General features: G+C 35.8%; 1 protein-coding gene across 4 annotated transcripts in view; it reads left to right on the top strand.

Annotated features, from left to right (window-relative positions):
- Akt3 (AKT serine/threonine kinase 3) overlaps positions 1 to 27,420 on the top strand; it is a 244,883-nt gene that overhangs the window by 105,758 nt on the left and 111,705 nt on the right. For all 4 annotated transcript variants that reach the window (XM_028865526.2, XM_028865528.2, XM_028865530.2 and 1 more), the window contains one exon: positions 19,327 to 19,452. In XM_028865526.2, coding sequence (XP_028721359.1) covers positions 19,327 to 19,452 — 126 coding nt within the window. The remainder of the gene's footprint in view (positions 1 to 19,326; positions 19,453 to 27,420) is intronic.

Here is a 27,420-nt window from a genome sequence, read left to right on the forward strand (position 1 = left end):
CCACAGTGTTTAGAACACAGCTGATAGTAGTTAAAGAAACACATGACATTATATGAAGAAAAACATTCATCACTTTTAAATAAATTTACCTGTGTTTAAACTAGTAAACTAATGGAACATAATTTTCTAGATTTTTTTTCAGAAGAAAAGTTGATAGATACAGGACCTTGATAAAAAGTGCACTAATGCTGTTAAAGTCTTTTTTTTAAGCAGTAAAAGATGTTACTGAATTTTGAAGTAGACAAAAATGCTGTCAATTTATGAGTGTGTGTGTGTGTGTGTGTGTGTGTGTGTGTGTGAGAGAGAGAGAGAGAGAGAGAGAGAGAGAGAGAGAGAGAGAGAGAGAGAGCGAGCTGTTCTATACTATATCCTCTTAGTCTAGAACAGTGCTTAGCACTGTTGCATAGTAATCTGGTGTTACATAGTATGTAGTATTCTGTTATTATGTATAACTATGTAATAAAGGATTTCTAACAAAACAAACCAATCCTAGGCTGTGTACAAGAAAGGGTTTCTTATAGTTTTACTGTGTATATGAGTGAGAGTTCTATATGTATCAGTGAAATGAAACAGAGGAGTTTAGTACAATATCATTTTCATGCATATCTTATTTTTGTGGTTGGCTATAGAAATCTTATCTATCCACTGTCACAGTTTATTCTATTGGAATTTTCAGAAGTACTAGAAACCCTTCAGTGAACCTGTAGTTATTAATTTCTTTTGAGTTAAGAAAGACATTTTACAAAGTGGACACATTGTTTAATTTTGTTTTGCATTTTACTAGATTGCAGTGCTAGGCCAATAAATTAAACCTAGGCAGTTCTGTTGCTAATTACACACAACTTCTCTTGGTATCAGATATTCAAATCCATTTTATGAATATGGTAGAGAGAATAACAACTGTAAAACAAAGCAGTGTGCATGTAAGTGACTGTTAGCGTGCATTTCAGAAAGGATAAATGCTCACCATATGGTACAATTACTGTGTCCAAGTTTTCAAATTAGCTTCTCTCATCCTCCTTATTACTGTCTTTAAAAAGAGAGGAAAAAACCCAACATGATTTATCTACTCTGCAGCAGAACTCTTGACGCAAAACAGCAGCCCAGTTCTGTCCAGTTTTTTTTTTCCTTAGCATAATAGAGGCTGTCGGACTTTTTTATACTAATTACTGTGTGAGCCTCAGATGAACCCCTTCAATTCACAGGGCTTTGTTAAGGGAGGAGCTGTCAATGTGTCTGCCCGTTTGCAGCTGTGCTGTGGCTTTAGCTTGCTTAACATTATGCTGCTTTTTAGACTTGACAGAAGGGATTTTTTTTTTTTTTATTAAGGCAAAGCAGCCTTGTAGCGAAATGGTTTAAGCAGCTGCATTGTAGGGAAGCACAAAGAAGTTATTATTGTGTCTGTTTAGGAGGGGGGGATAAAGGGGGAGATATTCGGCTGCTGTTGATGCCGATTGTTGACTTGCCATCTGCCAGATAGGAGAAGAAAAAAATGACAGCTCCAGCAGGGTGTTCAAGAGGTTGTTTGGAGAGACGCATAAACATGTGCAGATGTCGAACTGAATAATGGCTGGAGCTGGAGACGGTTTATGATGTGCTGCTGTTTGTGCATATACAGAATGAATGTATGTGTGGATTTGGTTAACCAAGGGTACATACTAATTATCATTGTTTTCCTGCATACCCCCCTCCTCTGATTTTGTTAATTAGTTTAGGGGTGTAATACTTCCTCTTCCCTCTCTTGTTCATGTCTAGGTTTAGAAAACAACTTCCTGAAATGGTAATACAAACTTTCTTACTCTCTATAATGAAGGTAGATAACCCATTTGGTTAATGTCAGATATGAATTCCTAACTGGTAATAGGAACTTTTGATTAAGTAATCTTTTAGTTCCAGTACCATTTTCTTAATGATTCCACTGACAGTTTAACTAGCCAGTACTTAAAACTATCATTTGAAACTGGATTGATTTATTCTATAGTTTATCATTAGAGGTAACTTAATACCATATTTTTAAAAAGTAATTATATAAAACATTGAACCTAAGTGTTTCCAATTATGAAAGAAAAAAAAAAGGTTATACAGAAACCTGGCCTTTTTCTATAATACCCTTTCTCTTGTTTTTGTTTCTGTTAATAACAGGAATTTTCATCAAGCATTGATGAATTGTTTTTCTTTCGTGTCCTTTCATACCATTTGGTCTTAGAGTTTTGAATATCTAGAATTCTCTTTGCACATAGATAGAAATAACTCTTTATCCAAATGTTTTACTTTGATCTCAAATAATTGAGATGATCCAGTGATGTTACAAAGTTTTTTTTTTTTTTTTTAGAACATCTCAATTTTTGGTAAAATTTTAAATTTCAATCAGTGTGAATGAAATGAATGACTAGAAAAGTGAGCCCTGTTCTTTTTTCTTTTTTTTTTTTCTTTTTAAATTTCTTTTTAAAATGCTGTTTGGATTTTTAATTAAAAAAAAAGAAAATGTTAGGAGAATTGCTAAGAAAGATTGTTTACTTTGAGCTTTGGTACACTCTTGCTTTTCTAAACACATAAGGTCTTGTTGCATAATTGTTAAGAAAAAAATGCCTAAAGTGGTTGAAAGGCCAGTATCCTGGCAGCTCTGGGTCCAAAATAATGTCTTTCTGAAAGGGTTAATTTCTACTCATAAAGAAGTTGAGTCAGTTCTTTCTGGCGGGGAAAAAAAAATGTGTTTTATTGTCAGTTTCTTCTCCAGCAACTCTAATCTGTGCTTGCTGGGAAAGCACAGCTAATCATCAGTTTCACTCGGCCTCACTTTGTCTCCTGTATTTCTTTCATTTGGGAAATGTGGAATTATGCACGTATTGTTTGTAGTTTCACAGTCAGTACGGCTATCCCTCCTAAGTTTGGGACAAGCAACTGACGTTTTCCACATCGAGGTTTTGTTAAATTGAGAGTGTGATTTGCCAGAGGTCAGTATGTTAATGAGCAGCTGACTGAAGCAAGCTTGAAGAAAGCAAACTTGCTGTCTGCGATATTAGTCATTTATTTTCTCATTTCTTCAGAGCCAGTTAACAAACCTTAATGCAGGCAAGTACACACAGAGGAGTGACTGAAATATTAAAGACAGTATTTTTGAAGTTAAAGGGACTAGATAAGTGAGCTTATAAAAGTCACTTAAACTGTTTGAGCCTGAATTTAGTTTCTAAAAGAAGGAAACAACAACAGCCATTGAAGAAACCTGAAAAGACTAGTGAGATAGAAGGTTTGTCTGGGACAAAGTCAGTACTAGCTGGTAGTAGTACTTCATTTTTGTTAGGTGTTGGTGAAAGTCGAGAGATGATAGCTGTTGCAGTTAGTATTTGTAAATTGTTCTGTTGGTAAATGAGTGTACCAGTTTCTAGAGGCTGGGTTAAGGGAGTAGTCACAGAAGATTTTTATCTCAGAATCCAGTGTTTAGTGACTTACTGTTGTTCCATAAATGTGAAGGGAAATCATTTGTTTGAAGAGAATGTGGAGAAAACTGTTGAATGTAAATATTTTGGCTATGTGGTTTAAGTGGCTTTTCACTGATTGTTTCATAGTGCATACTGTAGCGTCATTTTCCTATTTAAAAATAAGTATGCAATTGCAATTTAATTTAATGGTAATCTCAAAATTATTTTTGGAGGTACGTTATTTTCTACTAAGGCAAATACTCATAGTGAACAAATAGCACTAAAAGTATGGCTTCATCTCCTGAGGAGTTTTAAAACGTTATTTGATTGTCAGAACTCTTTACTTTGCAGAAGAAACAGGCTGTCAGTTTCCCTTGGCGTAAAGTGCCAGGGTGAATAGAAGTGTCTCCTTGGAGGAATTAAGAGGAAATGTCTTTATTGAGCTGAGTCAGTGAATTCCCCAGAGGAAAAGTAGTTCCCACACAGATGTAGCTGGCAGTTTTTAAGGTTTTTCTTTTCAAATGTTGTTTTTATTAAGCATCTACTCTATTAGTAAGTATGGTGCAGTAACTTTGGATGATGACTGAAGCAAGGTGTTTTGCACCTTGGAGAGTGCCTTACTCAGCACTAAAGAGTGCTCCTTAGGATTCGAGAAAATGACAATGGAGAATTTCAAACAAGAAATTGGTTGTACTAGGAAAAGTGGTGCATGACTTTAATCCTGGTACTCAGGAGCGGGAGGCCGAGGCAGGTTGATCCTGTAAGTTTGAGACCAGTGTGGTCTACGTATCAAGTTCCAGAACAGCCAAAGCTACAAAGAGAGACTTTGTCTCCAAAAACTAATAATAATAGTAATTGTGGTGATGGTGGATGAAGGTGATGCTTTACTGACATGATACTGTAAAAAATAAAAAAGCTGTTTACCAGAAGTAACTTACAAAAAAAAGGGGGACTATCTATGTGTATGAACTGTTGTATAACAGATGAAGACGCCACCTAAAAATGACTATAAAGACATTTTATAAATGAATAAAATTGTACTGCATGTATTTCCAGGACAACTAAAAAAAGATTTAGGATAGTCTAGCTTTTATGGTATATGGATGTATTTGAATTATGTTTCAAGAAAATACTACATGAATAGTAATTTTAAAAAATATTGGCCAGTATGTTGAAAACAGAAGAATATTTCACTGTCTGACATATTCTTTAAGGCATCTTGCAAAATGTTTTGGCTTAAAGTTTTTAATGTGTTTTTAGTCTCAAGGAAATCTGATTGAAGATGTTGGTAAACTTGGTAGCACACTTTTAAAAACAGAAGATGATTAAACAAAAAAAAGTGGAAAGGCATAAACCTAAGTAGTTCAAGGGCATTTCCTTCGTTCCTCTTTTTTTTTTTTTTTTTTGAGACTGGGACACGGCATCAAAGTTCATAATTTTATACTTTTAAGTGAAAACACATGGAACAGCAGCTGTCACTTCCTGGCATCTTTCTGAAGAGATATTAGTGTGTGTGTGTGTGTGTGTGTGTGTGTGTGTAAAACATAAAATGACCATTGTTTCCTTCTCTGTGTTTGTGAGGTGTTAAGACACAAAGTAGTTAGCTCACTCTACTTTCTGGTTTAAAGAGGATTTGGAATTTAATTTTAATTTCTTACCTCCCCCCTAAAATATTCATGAGATTGTGTAGTTTCAAAGGAATAAAATTGTTTAAATGTTAAAGTCCTAGTTAGAGAATAACATAGTTGGTAAGTGGGAACTAATACCTTAAGTATAGGGAGAAAAGGACTTGTCTGAAAGGTATATATAAAATCTACATAAAAACTCAATTCATGCATATGACAACTGATTGGCTGTATAAAAGTAAATTGTCACTTTCTTGTAATATTTTATCTCCCTTCAATATGACATTTTTTTAAAAGCTAGGGTTTTTATCTCCTTTTTACATTGTGTGTGTTTGTGTGTGTGTGTGTTCATGTCATTGATGTGAAATTTAGGCGTGGATAATCAACAATTAACTTACACATAAAACTGTGACAGTAACATTAGCATTTTTATTATGCTAAATAAAAGATCTATCACACCACTGGATTTTACAGGGTTATATTCTGTTTCATGAAAATGGTCAATAAATTAATTGTAGAAAACATTTTCCCCCATAATGTACTTTTTAAGGAAAAGAAATAAAATGTCCAAGGAGCATTAAGCTAGTGTTTTACCCTTTTAGAATTAGTTGTGAAAACTCTGTGCTTTGCCAGTACAGTTAACTTATTTTTGCATTATCGTTTATTAATGACTGATTTATAACAAACTTATTGGCTGTTTGCTATTTTCTTTAGAAGAAACTTTGGGATTAATCTTAGTTGTTAATCTGTGAATTATTTTATTCCTAAGAATGTACGTTGCCTTATAATTTAAAGACCATAAAACCACTGTTCTACAGAGAACAACACAATAGGCTACCTATATTACTTTAAAAAATTTCTTTTGGGTGACTTTTATGTGAGACTTGCAGACATTTTTCTTCCTGATATGTTTTGTTTTTGTTTTTTAAAGTTACTACAAACATTTCAATATAACCTATATGATGTCCAAATACAAATGATGATAACGATAGAAATAATTTTAATGTATAATGAGCAAATTTATGTTCGTTTCCAGTTTTTAAATCTGATTTTTTATTAGAATGATATATAAAGGTTGTTTCCTGTAATTTCTGGCTATGTGTTAGGTAATACTGCCCTCAGAGGGCCAAGGTAAGTAAATTCATTATTAACATTGAGAAGTGGCTTCTCTGGTATTTATCCGATGTGCAAGTTTGATTTGGAGAGGAGAATGAGTTTATTTGAATAATTGAATAGTGTTTGATTTCTTGTTGCTTTTCTTATTTTCTCTTTTTAAACATGATAAATGTATCTGAGCTCTTCAATTTGATGAAAACATTTAAGCACAGTTCTTTCTTGAAAAAATAATTAACAGCTGACTGACCACAAATATTACTTAGCTCCATATTCAAAGATGATAAGAAAATCACCTACTTGGGAAACACCAGGTGATTTTTACTTGTGTGTGTTTTGCTTTTTCATGCATTTAGCAATAGATATTAAAGTATTTTAAATTATTTGTATTTAAAATAATTTGCATACCTACATTTGAATCTATATATATAAAATAGGATTCTTTGAAATGGAAGCGTATTTTCCTTTCAATTTAAAAAATATAAAATGTTTAAAATTTTAATCAAGAATGTGTACTTTACTAATATGTAATGGTTATATATAAGATATTAGCAGTTAAAAATGTACTTTTTCCAAAGTAATTTTAATAGCCTAGTCTAATGTGTAGTTTAATATGTTTCCAAATTCAGAATGAGATTAAGTTGTACAATAAAAGAGGGAGCACAGGAAAGGAAGAACGTTAAGAATGAGACCCAGCCTTTGCTTTGTTCTTTTGGCATGTAGCAATTTTAATGAGATTAGAAAGAAATGAAATGCTTAAGTGGTCTGTCCACTTTATTGCCTTTCATGGATTACTTGATACTGAATTAGAAAAGAGGATTTTTATGAGAGTATTGGCAGTTTTTTTTTTAATTGAGATTATTGTTAATGAGAATGGTGGATAAAAACAGGAACAAGTTCAGTAAATAATGAAGTTTTATCATGTATGGTGTTGCATGAGTGTACTGAGATCAGAGGTTAACATCAGGTGTCTTCACCACTCTCCATCACCTTTGTTTTGAGGTACAAGTCACTCCTTGGAAGCTTCCATGCTCAGTGAGACTGGCTGGTGTGAGCTCCAGAGATCACAGTCTCTGTTTCCCTGGGCTGGGAATACAAACTGTGCCATCATGCTCAGGGTTCTTAGGCAGGTTCTGGAGACTGCCACAGAAGCATGAAGCCTTGAGTTCAAACACTTTATCGAGTATCTCTCCAGCCCCTAAATTTCTTTTACTTGCCTTGTGCACACCTTTAATCCCAGCATTCAGGAGGCAGAGGCAGGCGGATCTCTGAGTTCGAGGCCACCCTGGTTACAGAGCGAATTCCAGGAAAGGCGCGAAACTACACAGAAAAACCCTGTCTCAAAAAGCCAAAAAAAAAAAAAAAAGATTTTAATGCATGACCACAATGTATCTTCAGATCCTTCCCTACCCCCTGAGTCTTTTTCTTTTTGATTAGTTTTCTTTTTTATACCATAGGATGTTTTAGTTTATTAGCAAACAATTATATAATTCTTACTGTGAGTAATTTGTTTATGTTGTAAATATTAATCTGTTTTTCTATTAGTCTTGTCCCCATTTTTCAGAAGAGGAAACTGAGGCATAGAGGGATTGATGTGCCCAGTTTGTCACTCACATACTTAGTATAGTAAGTGACAGAACTGTCATTTGAATCTGAACAGTTGGGTCTTCAATCACTGTGTGAACAGGATGTTGTTTATGTAGCTGTCTATTCAAGTATCATCTCTGCCCTCTACTGGCCTTTCCTTGTGTCTCAGTTTCTTGTGACTATCTCTGCAGGAACAATGCTACAATGCTTGCCTGAAGACATCCCTTGGGGCGAAACCTGAACACAGGGCTTTGCTGAGGACTTTCAAGTTTTTTTTTTTTTTCTTTCCCGAGACAGGGTTTCTCTGTGTAGCTTTGGAGCCTGTCCTGGAACTCACTTTGTAGCCCAGGTTGGCCTGGAACTCACAGAGATCTGCCTGCCTCTTCCTCCCAAGTGCTGGGATTAAAGGCGTGCACCACCACCACCACCACCACCACCACCACCACCACCACCACCACCACCCGGCGACTTTCAACTTTTCTTTGCTTCTGTCTTAGCCTTTCTTCCCTTCACCCTGTAACCTGATGGTGATGAAAGTCTAGATTATTGTTTAAGAAAAGAAGAAAGAGGAGAGCTTTAAAGGACATGACTTTACTCTTAAAATGATAGCTGCCATGGTTTTGAAGTTTTTACATGTTTAGGATTCCATGCCACTAGAAGTTGATCACTGGAGTAGATTCCGAGGCGAAGGTCTAAGATAAAGCAGTACTCTTTCCACTCAGTTTTTAAAGTGGGGGTGAAATGAGGGACAGGTTGAACTACCTGATGTTTTTCCCCTATATAACATTAACAGGCCTCCTGATCAGCGAGCACTACAGTTTCATAGTACTTGCACAGTGGACACTAAAAGGGAGACTGAGATTCATTCCAGTTTGTATTAGACTGAGATGTCCTGAGTTTTTCTGCCATGAGTGTAGTCCTTTAGAATAGTGGTAAGTTGTTTATGTATTCAATTAGTAGTTATTTCTTACCCTGATCTGTTCTCGGCGTTGAACAGACATGGTGAGTAGGTTTATGCTATGGTTACATTGTTTCCGTATTTGATTTTATGAAGACTATTTACTATAATTAAATTATATATATATATATTACTTAGGCATAAATATTTAGAGAGGTGATGTGATAAAAGTGGAAAATATTTACAGTATAGATGTTAATTTTTTCTAATAAAATTACATGTTTAAATTAGTCCATTCCTTTGCAGATTTTTTTTTTTCTTACTGTTTTGTTTTGAGGCATGGTCTCTCTACATAGTGCTGACTGTCATGGAGTTCACTATGTGGATTAGGCTGGCCTCCAGAGATCTGTCTCCTTCTACCTTTGTAGTACTTTTAACATTTCCACATTATTAAAATAGTGTAGAAATGGAGAGGTTTTCCAATAATGTAGAAAAAGAAAGCTGTGCTTTCACAATCTACAAGGGCGTAAGTGAAAGCAAAATAATAATTTAGCTCACATTTAACACAGCAGGAAGCTGAGTACAGATTGAGTAATTCTCCACAACATATCTCCTTCTATGTAAACTAATGTCATGGTTTATTCTTCATTAAATTGCCAGGATGCTGTTTTCTGTTGGCGAGAATATGTGTTCTCTATTCCCCCTGGATTTCTCAGTAAAATTTGATACTATAATACGGTTAGGATGTTGTTGTGTTTAAAAGAGTAATTAAAAAGTATTATTTCTTGGTGTAAAGGGTGATGTTGCCTAAGAACAATAGGAACCTTGGTTTCATATACCAGGTTCCTGAGTATCATTAAACAAATACCAGAATGGTTAAAGGTAAAGTGGTAATTGTTCGGGTTTTGGAAAAAAAATTAAATAAAATACTGACAGATCAACCACACTGAGGTCTTAGAGAAGTTGAAGTTCTAACATCTTACAGCAGTGGTTCTCCACCTTCCTAATGCTGCAGCCCATTAATACAGTTCCTCATGTTGTGGTGAGCCCCCCAACCATAAAATTATTTTTATTGCTACTTCATAACTGTAATTTTGCTACTGTTATAAAATCATTATGTAAGTATCTATTTTCCACTAGTCTTAGGTGACCCTGTGAAAGGGTCATTCAGCCCTCAAAGGGGTTACAACCCACAGGCTGAGAACAACTGTCTTACATTATTCTGTTCCTAGATTTTTTTTAAGGGCTTTAGCTTCAAAGCAAAACATGGACCCTAGCCTTCCTTAGGAAGTAGACATGAAAACTATACTTAATATAAAAACGACAAGTTCATGCATTATTCAGTGGAAGCAGAATTTCTTGACTATAATGTATTTCTCAAAATAATCATGAAGGAACATATGGAAAAGCAGAGAAATGTGGGTACATCTGGAAAGCTTCTAAGGCATTTTGGAAGTACAAAGCAGCAGAGTCACCAAAGTTGTAAACAACTTCTATGTTGCCAGTTGTAGTGGTGATAATGTCCAGTCCAGGAGCAGACAAACTTCTGCAAGATGAGACCAGGTAGTGCCTCTTCATCTTAGAGTTAGCATAGCAGCAATAGAATGCTGAAATGTTGAAAGATTGTGTACTAAAATCACCCCCAGACAACAAAGAGTATCAAGTACTCTTTCTCTAGGCACATGTATAGATATTTGGAAATGGCAGAGAATCAGAGATAATGTTGTTATTTACTGTGGTTAAAGTCATTGCATAGATCTCATAGTTCAACACTGGTTAGTTAAAGAAGGAAATAATTCCTTCATTGAAGGAATCAATGAAGGAAAATGATACAGCTGTTCTTCATCAAGAATGAGTAAATACATTTTTATATAGAAAACTTTTTTTTTATTATTTTGAGTGCATCTGTGTCCTAAACTATTTTGTCAAAGCTGACCTCAAACTTCTGGGTTCAAGGGATCCTCTTTCCTCAGACTCCTGAGTGTCTGGGATTGCAGATGTGTGCCAGAGCCCAGCTTTATTTCTCACTAAAATCTCTCCCATCTTCTCTTTGTACATTTCATTCTTAAAAACTTCTTACTAGACTTAAAATTTTATGAGTGTTGGACTATACCTGCATCATTCATTTCTACATTCTTAATACTTGCATGTATTTCAGCACTAAATAATGTTTTAAGGCTTTTTTTTTTTCTCCTGTGAATGGGCGTTTTGTCTGCATGTACGTCTATACACTATAAATGCAGAGGCCAAAAGAGGGCGCTAAGTCCCCTGAAACTGGAGTTACAGGTAGTTGTGAGCCACCATGTGAGTGCTGGGGACTGAAACTGGGTCCTCAGGAGTAGTCAGGTCTTTAACCTTATTATACACCTTTTCTTAAATTCTAAAAACATGTTTTCAAGCATAGTCTGTGATCTGTGGTGCTCATTGACCACTTAGAATGAGTGACCTGGAGCCCATATTACCTTTGTTGTGTTTTGTAGACAAATCCAGTTTTCCTTTTTTAGCTTATTGAAACTAACACATATTCAAGCCAGTTAATTACAGTTATTTAGTGACATTAGTAGAGATCACAAAAGAATTTATCACTTTTCATTTACTGAAGGGCAAAGAAATAACATATTTGAATGACTTAGTGAAAAGGAAGTGACAATCTAACATTAAAATTTTTAAAAATTGGAAAAACTAAACTATATATGTGTATGAGTGTTTGTATACATTCTTATATAATATCACTGTGCAGATATAAGGTGATTAATGTCTTAGGCTATATGTTGAAATATAACTAAAACCTCTTTAATTTCTTTTGGATCATCTTTGTCTCATTTAACAAGTTGAATAAACATGAGAATAACCTACTGAGCATCATTCTTAACGGAATGATTTACTATTCTCTGAATTATAAACGATATTCCTTAAATTTCAATAATATATTTTATAAGGACAAAATTTCACTTTTAAAAATTGTATTTTTATATAGTCCTTTGCAATTACAAAGTACTATGATACTTCATTATGAAGAATACAAAATAAAATTATCAGGATTATTTTTAAGACATCTACAAAATACGGTAAGTTCAATGAGAAACCTGTTTCTTCTCCCTGAGGACATGAACAGACTTCCATTCATAGCTTTTTTGACTCCTTTGTATAGAAATGAAACAGGCAGTTTTAAAGATTGCAGATGTCATGCTATATTTAACATAATGTACTTTCCTATATAATATTTGGCTTTAAGATAGTTAAGCTATATCATATAATGCTGCATTGTACAATATTTTTTGTTTAGGGGGATAACATTTACTTACAAAATACACTGTAGAAAAAAATTCTGCTTTATACATTTAGGAAGCTCAGGTGTTTAAGTTTAGATTGCATCTGTCAAAAAAAATCTAAATATTTACTATGATGTGAACCATGAGGTTAAACAGATACTTATTCTAATGTTAGCATTAAGCATCTTTTTGTCTTCAGTTAAAAAAAATGAAGCCCATGAAGACTTTAAGCATACTGTTGCAGACAGTTTATGGAAAGATGTAAGTTTTGTCTTTAGTGAAAGGTGCTAGGTTGCAGCAGGGTCCTGTGCTGTTACTCCCTTTGGGGGAGGGGGCCAAGTAGGCACAGAGTCAATGATACAGACTCCGGGAGAATGTTGAAACAACAAGCTCAGTTTATTCAGAAAGAGGCAAGTGTTATATACCCTCCACCCCACCCTGGGGAAAGGTCTGATGAATATGCATTTGCTGGTGTGACCTGCCTGCTTCTCACTGGTCCAGGTTATCTCTAAATCATGTCTCAGCTGCTGTTGCTAAGCCCCTTAGGCAGACCCAGGTTGGCTCTCAGAAAGACAACCAGTGTCTTATTACTGGTTGGGCTTACTGTCCCTCAGGCCTGTTAGGGATGAGTTATCCCACACCAGACCCCCTTTTTTAAATATATAAAAGCATTTATTAGAATTGAATGTGTGTGTGTGTGTGTGTGCGCGCGCATGCGTGCGTGCACACACTCACACATGTATGCATGCATGCATGAACAAGTATGAGAGTGAGCACCCAAGTATGGAGATGAACACACATTTGTGTGCATGTGAGTGTGGAAGTCAGCTGCCTTCTCCTACCACTCCCTGCCTTATATACTCAAACCTAGAGCCTGCCGGTTCTGCTAGTTCAGCCATGCTGGGATCACAGCCTGACATTTATGTAGGTTCTGGGACCGGAACTCTGGTGGTCAGGTTTGTACATCTCCTGAGCTCCTAGAAAGTCTTAAATTTAATGTTTATCAGTTCATAAAGACCAGGTGGTGTGTGACTAGGACTTGGGAGGCTAAAGCTAGAGGATTGCTTGAGCTCTGTTCAGGACAAGCCTGGGAAGGTCAGGGAAATCCCATTAATAAAGGAAAGAAGTTGTGAAAGCTGTGAGACTTCTGTTTACCTTTCTGCTGTTTTATCTTTGTCTTAAAGAAGTGTTATGATTTGAACTAATACTGTAAGTTAGACATTGCAAATTGCATAATTTTTTCTTTTTCCTTTTTTGTTAATAACAGTATTTCAGGGCTAGAGATAGCTATTCTGTGTTGAAAAGCATGCATTGCTCTTGAGAGGATTTGAGTTTGATTCTTAGCACCCCTGTCAGGCTGCTCCCAACTGCCTGTTTCCGGCTCTAGGGGATCTATCATCCTCTTCTGGACTCGAAGGGTACTTGCACTCACCATGCATGTATCCTCCTCCCGTACTTGCACTCACCATGCATGTATCCTCCTCCCTTATGGATTAAAATAACAAAAATTAAAATTAAAAAAAGTTTTATATACCTGTCACCAGTTCAAAAGACCTTTTTTGGTTGATGGTATACATTTATTAATGTTTTGTGATTCTATGAATATTCCTGAATAAGTACAGTGCTGATTATAAGTTATATTAGTTAGTGGTGGCTCCATTTATTAACAAAATGTAGTACTTAATGTATGCCAAGAAATATTTCAAGAGTTTCTATATTATGTCCTTACATAATTTGAGTAGGCATAGTGATGATTCTCTTTTTCCAATTGAGATGTGGACAGGGTAAATTCTCTTAGTTTAGTGATGTAATCACAATTCACATCTAAGTTGTGTGCCCCCAGAGTCTTGCTCCAAACCATTACATTACAGTGTTTTACTTAGAGATTTTTTTTTTTTTTCCTCTTTGGAAACAGTTGCACTGTGTAACTCAGGATGACCTCAAACACAAAATCCTGCCTCAGCCTCCAGAGTATAAGTGAGTACTACTATGCCTAGCCACTGAGAGAATCATGAAATAGAGTATATATTTTAAAAAGTCCTAAAAAAATTCCTGAAGCCTAGCTTGAGAATTTTGAGTAGCTTTTTAATTTTTGATACATCAAGTAGGAATGTCCACTGGAAACTTAAACAGCAATATCACATGTATATCTTAATAATTTAAGTTTATTCACTGTTAGTAATTAGGGTCTTTAATTTCTATGGAGGAAATATGAAAAACTCATGTCCCATCCTATGTTATAAGTAGCATATTCTTAATATGATGATTTTGTATAATTGAATTCTAAATGGTTATTTTATGAGATTTGTGAAAAATAGTGCTAAAATATCAAATATTTCATCTGGATTTCATCTGTATTTGTTTTAATAAGGTCAGAATTATTTTATCTAGTTATTATTCTATATTATTAGGTTAGTCCATGTTCACATACACTGTTGAAGATAGGTTTCCAGCACATGAGTATGCAGTATTCTCCACTGGCACATCTTTCATCTGGCGTCTAACTTTGTGCTTCTCATAGCCTAGAGCTATTATCAGGTTCTTCAATACAACCTAACCTTAAGACAGAATCAGATATTTACCATCCCATTTCATTTTTAAGAGGGGAAGCCTTGATTATGTATAAGCATCTTTTCCAGTTAGATATCTGAACAAATATAGACATCTCCAGGAAATGCAGATCAGAAGCTATTGGAACATTGAATCTGATTTAGGTCCAGGCACATATGCTCCTAATTCCTACTTTGGTAATTTCTGATGCCTTCAGCTTTTAAAAGTTACAGTGATGATTCTCAACAAAGTACTAATGAATAATGAAATAAGGTTTATATGTGTGAATTTAAAATGAAGGTATCAAATGATATAATTTGACGCTAGATGGAACAACTGTAACTTTGGGAGATCCTGAGTTGAATGTATATCACCCTTCCTCCAATATGGTCCATTTGAATAGGATGTCAGATTTTAGGTGGAAAATCTGTAATATGCATTGAAACAACCTGAGAGCTAAAAGAAAATAGCATTTATATTATTTTTTAAATAGTGACAATCTACTCAAAACTGGATTATTTGTTGTAATACAAGAAATAAATTATTAAATAATAAGAAAGTTGGCAGAGACTCAACTCTAGAAGCATCATAAGTTAGTAGAACTCAGAACTCTCAAAAAACCAAAAAAACAAACAAACCATTTTCTTTCAATCCTACAGTACACAAATAGAACTCTCTATTTATTGCTTATAAGAATGGTTTAGAGCTTTTCCTTTGCATTTACAAGAAATTGAGTCTGGATCCTTCTCTCTTATGCTGAAATCATAATAGATCATTAGATTTACTTTTGTGGTTTTTGTATAGCCAAGTCTTTGATTATAGTATATAAGAGTGATCTTTAATTCCTTGGGTTGGTACATTAAATAATAAAAATGATGACGTACAATAACAGAACATTTTCTGTCATAGTTGCAGAGGCCAGAGCATAGAAAACAAGACATGAGCAAGGTTATTCTTCCTTCAAAGGCTCTAGGACAAAATCTGTTCTTTATTTCTTTAGTTTCTGGAGGCTCCAGGTATTTCCTAGCTTGTGCTGAATCTCCTGTCATTGCCCCCATGGTCACCTGCCTCCTCCGTTGCTCCATATGTCTTGTTTACTCCTCTGTCAAATCTGTTTGTCTAAGAGCACTTTAAACTTGATATGGGCTCCACCAGATAATCTAGGAGAAGCTGTTCTAAAAATCTGTACTCTCTTTGCCTCTCTTAGAAAATGAGATGATACTGTCTTCTGTTGTATAAGGCAATATTCACAAGTTCCAGAGATTGGGATTTATACCTCTTTTGAAAATCTATCATTTAGCTCATTACAGAACCCCAAAATAACAGAATCCTTTTTGGGAAATTGGAAGACCATACATGGAATTGTGGTCCTATGATACTGATAATAAAACTGAGAAATCCTGTTGCCTAATAGCGTAGTTATAGTTAAAGTCATTACTTATGTGGTTGTGGTGATTTTGGTATAAACAAATCTTTGCAGTTGATTGTGCAAATAAATGCCATAATTATATATAATGTATAATTCTTGTTAACAATTTGACTTATTGGCTTATAGCAATTGGCTTATATTTTTTCTCTACTATGCTTTTAATCATTATTTTAGAGTTACTTCTACTTAATTAAAAAATGCATACTGTAAACTAGTGCACTTTGTTCGACCAAGAGTAACTTGTGTTTATTTATCCTGGCTTTCAGTTGCATCATTTCTTCTTGATGTAATCTTACTGTTTTGTTCATTGTAATCCCAAGAGCAATAGGCTACACACATATATTATACACACAGACACAGGGATTAGGTATGTGGTAGACTGTATGATCTAGAATGTATGGTAGATAATGTTTATATAGTGACAAAATTGCCTAAGGACATAATGGAGAACACCTCTGACAATAGGCAAAGCCTGACTGTATGTGTTGGTAACAGTGGATTTCAAAGTAGATACAACCTCTATTCAAAGAGGGTAAGAAAGAAGTAGATGCACAGGGAATAGTAGCTAATAACTTAGGAAAACATTGTGCTGGAAATGTTATCCCTGGTCCCTACAGTGTCCAGCAACAGTTTACCAGGAGAGTTCCTCCAAAATTTGAATGCATGTTAGTGACTGACCACAGAAAAACTTCTTGTTGCTTTTTTTTTTTTTGACATTTTGTTTCAATCATAAAGAAGCTATCTCCTAAATTAGTTGAAATCTATGAGCGTAAATACAAAAGAAAGATAACTTGGTTTTAATGTATTGAGTATGAGCTCAAATGCAAGTTCTATCTGTAAAAGTAAGATTATGGAGGCTAGGAAAGATGGCTTAGTCTGTATAGTACTTGATGTACAAACAAAAGGACTTGAGTTCAGATCCTCAGCACCCATGGCAAGAGCTGGGTGCAGTGGTTCAGACCTGTAATCCCAGTATAGCTAAGTGTAGATGGCATCGGGTGTGTGTGTGTGTGTGTGTTAAAATTTCTTTCATCTACCTATATACATGTGTCAAATATTTATATATGCATCTTTCATTTATTTAATAGGACTATTAGTCAAGTGATAGTAAGTAGAGGGTACTAGAGTATATCACTGCAAGTAAACAAAGATTGGTATTTGCTAGGATTATGAAAATTGATCTTCAAGAGCAAAGATTAGAATTTTCAAAATATGTCCACTCTCATGAGCTTTAAAGCTTCCAGTACTTTAAAAAGAGATTTTAAAAAATGAAATCGGTTAACAGTAACAAATATAACTAACTATATATAGGGTTTCAACTGTGAAAGTTGAACTGCTTAAATCAGTAAACTAGTATCTGTATGACTAATGCATGATTTTTTAAATTGTGCACAATGTACAAGAGTTATTCAAAGTGGAATCTGAGTAAATGGGCATTCATCTAACAGAGTGCATTGGTAAAGTTGCAAATTTCACATCACCATACATATTTGAGAAACTACCCCTTATTTTGAATTCTAGTGTAGTAGTAGTCAATACTACTGTTCTCTGAGCCAGCATAATGGCATGTACTTGTAATCCTAGCATTGCCCATAGCTATTTGAATAGTCTTCCCTTTTTCAGTTGCATTTCCCCCTTATATTTCAGCCAGAACAACATACCTTCATAGATTGAATGTATTAGTAGAAAATAAGCCCAATTACTTATATTTAAGAGGTAGGTAGAAAAGCTATACAGTGCTGCTTTTCTTACTAAAAGACAGGTAGGTGTAGGCTTCAACTTGAGGTTTTTTCTTTCCTAGTGCTAGGATTACAGGTACATGCCACCACACTGGCTCAGAAGATAGTTTTTTAAATGTATATATGTTACATTAAATGTAATGAGTTTGTTTTTATTTTTTTTGTTTTTTGAGAAAGGATCTCACTATGTAGCACTGGCTGTCCTAGAACTTTCTCTCTATAGACCAGGCTGGCTTTGAACTCACTGAGATCCATTTGCCTCTGCCTCTGCCTCTTCCTTCTGAGTGCTGGGATTTAAGGAAAGCTCCACATGTCCATCAAGTTGTGTTAGAGCAGAAGAATGATAAAATCCAATGAAATCAAACATAGGGAAGATTAATTTGGAGGTGGTTTGTTAGTAGAAGCTGTGGTGAGTAGCCTGGAGAAAGCAGTTAAGAACATTAGTAGAGTGGATGTAAGGCAATAACAGGCCAGCTTAGGTAAGGCTGGCAGGAGAGACTTCTTGGGAGTCCATTCTGACTTAGCCCCTGGTCCTGTAAGGCATGGCAGAGGTCAAATGCTAGGTTTAAACTTGGTCAAAAGAAGAAGCTGCTTTGTAGCAAAAGTAAACTTTTCAGATTTTTGTAGTTGTGAGATTCAGCATTTGAGATTTAGTATCAGGAGACAGTCACATGATTCCCTCCTCCTCCTCCTCCGCTTTTTCTTCTTCCTCTTCCTCCCTTACTCACTCACTCTGTAACGCCCCCAACCCACCCCATTTTGCTTCGTAGCTCAGGAAAGCCTAGAGTTCATGGTGATGCTTCTGCTTCAGCCTCCCCAAGTGCTAAGAAAGAAGTGGGAACTGCTGTGCCTGACGTGCCGCCATTAAGTTAGAGTTACCTCCGCTATTTCAAAGTTGAGCCTAGTTTGGTGGATAGAGAGGAGCAAATATGTAAATTAATAAAGTGTACGTTTATCTACTGTTAGTCATGCTCCATAATGGCTGTGTGTTGTATTTGTTTCTATATGTTAAGTATGATGTGGTTTTGGGCTTTATTAGCTCATGTTCTTTCATCTTTGTGACTTGTCTATAGCATATGTGAAACATTATTTTCTTAGAAAGAGGAAGTTAAGGTCAAGATTTAACAAGGAAACACACCCTATAATAACCCCATACCCTGGAGGCTGAGGCAAGAAGATTCAGAGTTTGAGGCCACCTTGGGCTATATAGCAGTGAGACTCTGTCTTAAAAAAGAAAAGGAATTAACTCTTCATCCTTTTTTGAAAAACAAAAAGCAATATTATTGGTCATGAAGATGAAACATGTCTTTCACACTCTGCTTATGTTGTGTTTTTCCTTGAAATTCATAAACACTGTGGGTTATTTACCAGGGCTTTCCGAGATGGCTGAATAGATGCTTTAGCAACTGTCTGATAAGATGAAAAACTGAACAGAATGTGTATTCAGATGAATGATTTTCTGAAGGAGTAATGGTGCAAATGAGTAAAGTATGAAATTATTAAAAACAGTTTTTACTGAATCTTCATGATAGACTGACTTACTGTCTTTTATAAGTCAAATTAAAAGAAAATTTGCCTCACTAAAATTTGGGAGGCCAATATTCAGGACATGTTCTATCATAATTTATTTTCTAAACAAAAGTAACTTCATTTTTTTTTTTTTTTGCATTAACATGTGTGCTTTCTTCATGTAGGAGAATATATAAAAAACTGGAGGCCAAGATATTTCCTTTTGAAGACAGATGGTTCATTCATAGGCTATAAAGAGAAACCTCAAGATGTGGACTTACCTTATCCCCTCAACAACTTTTCAGTGGCAAGTAAGTGTATATCATTGTTAATTCACCTTGGGTCTATTGATTTGCATGGCTTTATGTGTCATGTATGTTAATGTTCTGAAAAACAGTGCAAAAGTTTATATTTAATTGCAAAGAAATTACCAATTCTGTAAGATTTTTCAGCTCCTTAAGATAGAGACTTAAATTGTGTGCAGTGCAGTATCGTTTACTATTTTTCATATTTAGAGTTTGAATATGATAAATATAATCGCCCAACTATGTGCCTTATGTTTTTCACACAAGGACCTGTGATCTTGGTTGTAAGGTGTTATGCTACTTAACTACATTTCCTTCCAGAATTCCCTGTCACAAAGGTTGGTTGGTTAGTTGATTGAGTATATAAATGTTTTCTATTAGAAACCTTTTCTGGGATTATTTTATGTTTTTAGTCGTATTTGTATTTCTTATGAATATCTAACAATGCTCATAGTTTACTTACAAATGTTGTCTTTTTTGAATTTGTTTACTGAAAGATGACTATGATAATTGTTACTTTTATTCTTATTTTTATGTTATGATCAAGCTTTTAGATACTTTATCCTTACCGATCCAATGAAAAGATCTTGCAATGTTAAACTAGAAGTAAAGCATTTTCAAGTTCAAATTGGAGTATGTAAGAACTAGGCGGAGTCTATAGTGTTAGAAATTTTAACTAGACAACCTGTACTGTGTGTTGGTTGAATGTTATCTATTAGATATAGTTGAAAAAAATAGGGAGAATTGAACTTATGAACATAATTAAATCACCAAAGAAAAATCCTAGAAAATTTTCAGTATTACAAAATTCAGTTTACCATAAAGGAACTTAAAACTTTTATTTTCAGTTTTAAAAATAAACTTAAAAGAATATAGAGTTACAAATAATTGAAGAATACTAACTTTATTTTATTTTTCTAAGTTTTTTATCTAAAAATTTTTTATATGCAGCATATTTTGATTGTTCCCTTTACCCTCCTGGGTATGTCTCTCAGATCCTCCCTGAGAATTAATTTTAAAACCCTCTGCAGTCATGTCAGTGAATTTTTGTGTAGGGAATTTTTTTATTTTTTTTGAAATGAAGCTCCCTATCGTTATATGAAGTATACATGCACATATATATGTGCATGTATATTTATGTATTAAAGAAAACAGCCTTTTCCCCATCAAAATATGTTCATTATATATTAATTGCTCTAGTAAGTAAGAAATTATTTAAATCATTTTGACAGTTGCAATAGTATCTTCTGAGTTTTTAAATTGCTTTAAGATATGCATTTTCAGTCTAAAGGTATTGTGGTTGAACATTTGCTTATTAAAGTGATAGAAATTATCTTTTAAACAATTGCCATGTCCTGCCTAGTTTGTCCATTTTACTAGCAATTCTATTGGTTTGTCTGAAATAATTTCTACGAGTACAGAAAAATCTCTATCTGCTGATCAAAATGCAGCATTTTTTGACCTTATGAAATTTCACACCCCAGCAAGTTTTAAAGACATACTGTATGTCACAGTCTGCCAACATCTGCTCTAACACTTCCACTGGCAGAGGCTGAAATAAATGTGTACTTGTGGAGAGAGACCCTAGCTAGTGACTGACAGTTTCTCCACAAAATAAATAGCAGTTGACATCTGTAATTTTTACTTGCACAACCAAGTACTTGTTGGTACTTGACTTTCACAGGTAAAGTTGTAGTTGAACCCCTAATTTTCAGGATTCTTACCATTATTTAAATATTTTTATTTGTAAAGCTTTACTATAACCTTAAATTATATAAATAATTAAGGAAATAATACTTAATTGGAAGGATATGAGTGAAAGAAATGGCCCAGACTTCAACTTTGGCACATGTTCTAAGTATGATTGGAAGTAACAGATCATGTTTTTAAACTTGGATTGTAACATTTCCTTCATCAGCATACTGGACTTCTGTGTGCTGCTCTGTAAGGTGGAGTTTGAGGAGGCCCTTGACGATTAAGTAAATCAAGAGCTAATTCAGACAAAGAAGGAGGTATTAAAAGCAGAGAGTGACAATGCTTTTGAGGCATTAATGGAAAAAACCTGCACACCCTCTTTTCTTTGGCCCATAGTTAGTTCCTCACTCGCCTTGGCCCACATTAGAGTATTGTTCTCAAAGAGGCTAGAGAGATGGCTCTGCAGTTAATAGCATTTGTTGACTGTGGCTCACAGCCATCTGTAACTCTGGTTCCAGGGGATCTGACGCCCTCTTCTGGCCCCTGTGGGCACCCTCATGCATATGACACATATTCAGGCAAACAGGTGCACACATGCACATAAATAAAAATAAATTTTAAAAATTAAAATACTTTAACTACCCTTAATATTTCTCAGACATGTAAAGAAATACTATATATCTCATTGATAGCTACAATTTGAGTCCCCCTTTTTTCTACTAATTAAAAATATTCCTGTATGGGCTGACTTAGGAGGTACATCAATTGGTTATCTGCTTTCTATGCTCATGTAAGTCCTTGAGTTTGACTGTCTAGTGACCATATAAAACAGGTGCATCAGAGCATGCCTTTATCCCAAGTCACCAGTGGCAGAGAAAGGCTGCTTCATGGAGCTTATGGCTTGGCCATCCAGCCTAATCTGTGCAATCTAGGTTTAGTGGGAGATTACCTCTAAAGTAGGGTGGAGAGACATTGAGGAAGGTACTTGACATCTGGCCTTCACATACAAGTGCTAATATGTACATGTGTGTGGATTCACACATGAACATGTATACATCTATATGAACTTCAGTGCAATTTCACAGAAATAGGCTTTTTACTCATTTGAAAAAATTATAATATGAACTAGAAAGATTTAAAATTTTTTCCAATCTTCTATTTGATTTTCTTTCCTTCTTCATAACATTGTCCTGGTTAGAGGTATAACTTAGTGGTAGAGTATATGTTTAGCATTCATAAAACCCTAGGTTGAGCCAAGCTGTGATGGCATACACCTTTAATCCTAGCACTTGGGAGGCAGAGCCAGGTGGATCTCTGTGAGTTCAAGTCCAACCGGGTCTACAAAGTGAATTCCAGGACAGCCAGAGCTGTAACACAGAGAAACCCTGTCTTGAAAAAAAAGGGGGGGGGGCAAGACCCTGGGTTTAGTCCCAGTATCTAGAAAAATAATTCTCAAAGTCTGTTCTCACTGATTCCACTTTTTTTTTTCCTTTAAAGATTTATTTATTTTATGTATATGAGTGCTCTATCTTCATGTATACTTGCATGCCAGAAGAGGGCATGCAGATCTCATTACAGGTGGTTGTGAGCCACCATGTGGCTGCTGTGAATTGAACTCAGTACCTCTGGAAGAACAGCCAGTGCTCTTAATCTCTGAGCCATCTCTCCAGCCCCTGATTGTACTTCTTAACTACTGTAGTCTAATTTCTTCCCTTACCTATTTGATTAAAACCACTTTTGATGATTTCTCCAGTGGCCACCTCATTTCTAATGTCGGGGAGGGGCAGAAGTAAATAATCTTTTCTTCCTTTGTTGGGTTCATGGCTAAGGTCCCTATAAGCAGAAGACAGGTAAACAAAAGAAAAACATACATACACATTTGTTTAGCATTGATTTTTATCTAGACTTTGGAAACTAAGACTCACTCAATGCAGACTTGTGTGTTTTTGTGCTTTGGGTCCCCTATCAAAGTTTCATTTTACAACCCTGATTGGCTTGGATCTTGCTGTGTATACTAGGCTAACTTCATACTGACAGAGATCTTCTTGCTTCAGCATCCCCAAGGATGGGATTCAAGGCATATGGATTAATGGAGTAGATAATCATGGGGAAATATGACTGGGAATATATGGGTTATAATAATGGTAATAGGCTGTGGAGAACTGAGCAAGGCCTGTTGTTGAAAACTTCAGAGATGAGAATGTTTTTCCAGGAGTAGGAAGGGTATTTGTTAAAAGAGGAACTAAGACCTGTTGCAAAGGCGAGCCAGCAAGTCTGTACTAGATTGGCTTTTTCAGGAGAAATGGGCATGAAAACATGGAAAATGACCTTTTTTCTTCAAATGCCAAGGTAATATACTTGGCTAAAGTCCCTCATTAAACTTAAACTTAATTTTTAGTTTTAATTTGTTTCCTGGATTGGCATCAAGGCTGCATTTTATCTGCTGACCAAGATTTTAAGATGGCCTTTCCTTCTGTGCTGTAAGGTTTGTCTCTGTCCTTGTGTTTTCCTTTGCATAGTGTATAATTTGTGTATAGTATAGTATTTAAGAAACTTCTGCCTCAGGACTTAATACTTGGTACATTACAGCTGGGTGGTCACCTTGTTCCTGAATTTGTAGTTAAAAAACTGTCAGCCATATTCCTACTTTTTCATGTATTCAGACCAAACTTTTCTCCTGAGAATTATGTTGTCACATTAATTTCACTATAAGTTATTGCCACCATAGATGTTTTACAGCCTTTACTTGTCCTAGGTTGTCTTCAAGGCGGTTGTCTATTTTGCCTGGTTATTCAGTATTTCAGTTCTGCCTCTGCTTGGGCAGAAACCTGGATCCATTCCCCTTCTTTTCCTTTCCATCACATCTTTACCACACTCTCAGTACATTTCTGGTTCTGCTGATTTTATTCTGATGTTTGAACCTATGAAGTAGGCTCATGCATAAGAATTTTAACTATTTTCCTGGAAGGGATCACTCTTTTAATCTTTGATACAGATTCTTAACTAGAATCTCTGCCTCTAGTTTGTGCCACTCATGTTCTTCCTTTACTTGTCTGTCAAAATGATATTTCTAAAATTATATCCTAACTATGCCATCCATCCCCCCATGAAAACCCTGCCTTGGATCTTCAGTGCCTCCTGGATGGCTTCCAGCTTCCTTACTGAAGCATACCAGGATCTCTTCAATCTGGCCTCTCCTTTCAGCTCCTGCTTCATGTCTCCTCTGCTCCGCAGTTCTGCTTCAACAGGGCTGAGCTTTTTATAACTCCCCAAAACTTTGCTGCTCTTCTGCTCCTGTCTTGGCTTCTGGTTGGAATGTCTTTATCGTCTATTTGTCTGTATAGTTTTCTTTTTGTCCTTTACTTCCTATTTAAATTTCTTTCCCATTCATTCCTTCAAAACTATTTTTTTTTTTTCTGGTTTTTCGAGACAGGGTTTCTCTGTGTAGCTTTGCACCTTTCCTGAGCTCACTTGTAGCCAGGCTGCCTCGAATCACAGAGATCCGCCTGGCTTTGCTCCGAGTGCTGGATTAAAGGCGTGCGCCACCCCCCAGCTCCTTCAAAACTATTACCTTGCCTTTCTCAAACTGGTGGTGGTGGTGGTGGTGGTGGTGGTGGTGGTGGTGGTGGTGGTGGTGGTGTGTGTATCATGTTTTTTTTGGTTATCGTGTTCATGAATATGTTCCACTTACTAGTCTGAGTTATATTAGGTGAAGTAGTTTAATCTTATCTCCTTGTATCTGTATATTAAAACTTTAATAGTTATTCTTGAATATCTGAGAACATACTATATAAATTTCCCCTTTTTAGGTAAAAAAAAAAAATGAAGCCTTTGGAGGCACTGTTTTGTTTAAGAATCTTACTAGGTATTGGTATTTAAATATTAGGATTAAAACTATATTACTATAGACCAAGGCTGAAGAGATGGCTCATTAGTTAAGAATGCATAATACTGACCTGAGTTTAACTCCCAGGCCCTGTATCAGTTGACTCATAACTGCCTGTAACACCAGCTTCAGGGAAATTGACGCCTCCCGCCTCCTTGAGTACCTGCATTTACTGGCACAAAACAACTCCCTCACATACATAAGTAAGAATAAAATAAATTCTTAAAACAAAATTCTTGCAATACTCTTGTAGCACAAATCCTAATTGGTCTTAATGGTAAAAACCCAGATTCAGATATAAGGGTGAAAGCTGAAAGATAAGAGAAGCAGAGCAGCCAGCCACTAGTTCTCACCTCTCTGAAATCCTTAGCCAAAAGGGCTCTCAGCTCTTGTCTCGTCTCCTTCCTCCTTATATTCCTCTCTCCGCCCAGCCATATCACTTCCTGTCTCCACCTTCCCAGGTGAGATCCCAAGTGCTAGGATCAAAGGTGTGTGCCACCACTGCCTGACTCTGTTTCTCTTTTAGACTGGATCAATCTTGTGTGGCCCAGGGTGGTCTTGAACTCACAGGGATCTGTCTACCTCTCCCTCCTGCTGGGATGAAAGGTGTGGCCACCACTGTCTGACCTCTATGGCAAGCCAGTGTCTTAGCTCTGCACTCTCATTTTCAGGCAAGCTTTATTTGTTAGAACACAATCAAAATACCACCACATACTCTGCCATCATTTAAATGTTATTCTTTTTCCTCCCTTCATACTAGAATATTATGTTAGTTAATGTATTATGTACTTATCTTCTCATTGTGATAAAATGCCTAAAAAAAGCAACTGAAGGGAGGAAGGTTTCTTTTGGCTATGTCATGACTTTCGAGGTTGTCCTTTATGATAGGTTCATCCTTTTGCTTTGAGTTCATAGTGAGGCACTGCTTTATGGTGGAAGCATGTACCAGAGTAAAGTGCTTTACCTTACGACCAGGGAACAAAAAAGAGGAAGGACCAGGGTCCTATAACTACCTTCAAGAATATGATACCAGTAGCATAAAGACTTCCCAGCAGGCCCATCGCTTAAAGTTTCCACCATCTCCCAAGGGCTCCAGGCTAAGCACCAAGCATCCAATATGTGTATTGGGGGAATGTTTAAGATCTACTAATAGCAGATAGTTTTCATCTTCACTTTTCATAGATTTAGAGTAATAAGAACCAGTACTTAAATTGCTAAGTACCCATTAGCATGCAGAATGGAAATTCATGAAGGACTAAAGGATGTAGATAACAACAGTTGACCTTTTTTCTTATTTGAATGTATTAAATCAAACATGGATTGTGAATGAGGTGCCTTCTAAATGCAGTGAAGTAGAGATGAAATTTATATATTTTTTAAAGGAAAGTGTAACTCAGCCGGGCAGTGGTAGAACACACCTTTAATCCCAGCACTTGGAAGGCAGAGGCAGGTGGATCTCTGTGAGTTTGAGGCCAGCCAGCCTGGTCTACAGAGCAAGTTCCAGGATGGGCTCTGAAGCTATGCAGAGAAACCCTGTCTCCAAAAAAAAAAAAAAAAAAAGAAGAAGAAGAAAGAAAGAAAAAGAAAGTATAACTCTAAAACTTGACTTATTTCTGATAATCTTAGAGTGAAGTCACCATTGAGAAAATATATGTATTGGGTTGAAAAATACTGCTAAAACCACACATTGTTACAGGTATTTTAAGCAAAGTAGCTTTTCTATCCCATAGCCATGGTCTCTGATATTTACAGCTATCATCTTTTCACTGAATTTTTAGATTCTTAAACTTCAGAGTGTTAATAATTCCTCTATGGAAGACTGAATAACTGCCTAGATATCTTCAGGTTCATCCAGTTTTACATGCTTCCTTCTTACTATGCATGGTGTGGGAAGCAGGGTGTACCACCAACTGTCCCAAGAAGCACCTCTTAGAACTCTGCCTGGGCTGGAGAGATGGCTCAGAGGTTAAGAACACTGGGTGTTCTTCCAGATGTCCTGAGTTCAGTTCCCAGCACCCATATGGTGGCTCACAGCCATCTGTAATGAGATCTGGCTCCCTCTTCTGACCTGCAGGATTACATGCAAAACAGAATACTGTATATATAATAAATAAATAAATCTTAAAAAACAAAAACAAAAACAAAAAAACCCTCTGCCTTATCTGTTGCAAGTGTTGGTCCATCCTGAAAATGTCTCTTCTAAGACTTTCCTTTAATATCTTCTATAAAAAAGAGGACAACTACATTTCTAGACAATTTTTTAAAAATGAATGTTTCCCTTTTTTGTTTGTTTGTTTGTTTTTCGAGACAGGGTTTCTTTGTGTAGTTTTGGTGGCTGTCCTGGATCTCACTCTTTAGACCAGGCTGGCCTCAAACTCACAGAGATCCACTGG

The sequence above is a fragment of the Peromyscus leucopus genome, chromosome 15 (genome assembly GCF_004664715.2).
Source record: "Peromyscus leucopus breed LL Stock chromosome 15, UCI_PerLeu_2.1, whole genome shotgun sequence".
NCBI classification, from domain to species: domain Eukaryota; kingdom Metazoa; phylum Chordata; class Mammalia; order Rodentia; family Cricetidae; genus Peromyscus; species Peromyscus leucopus.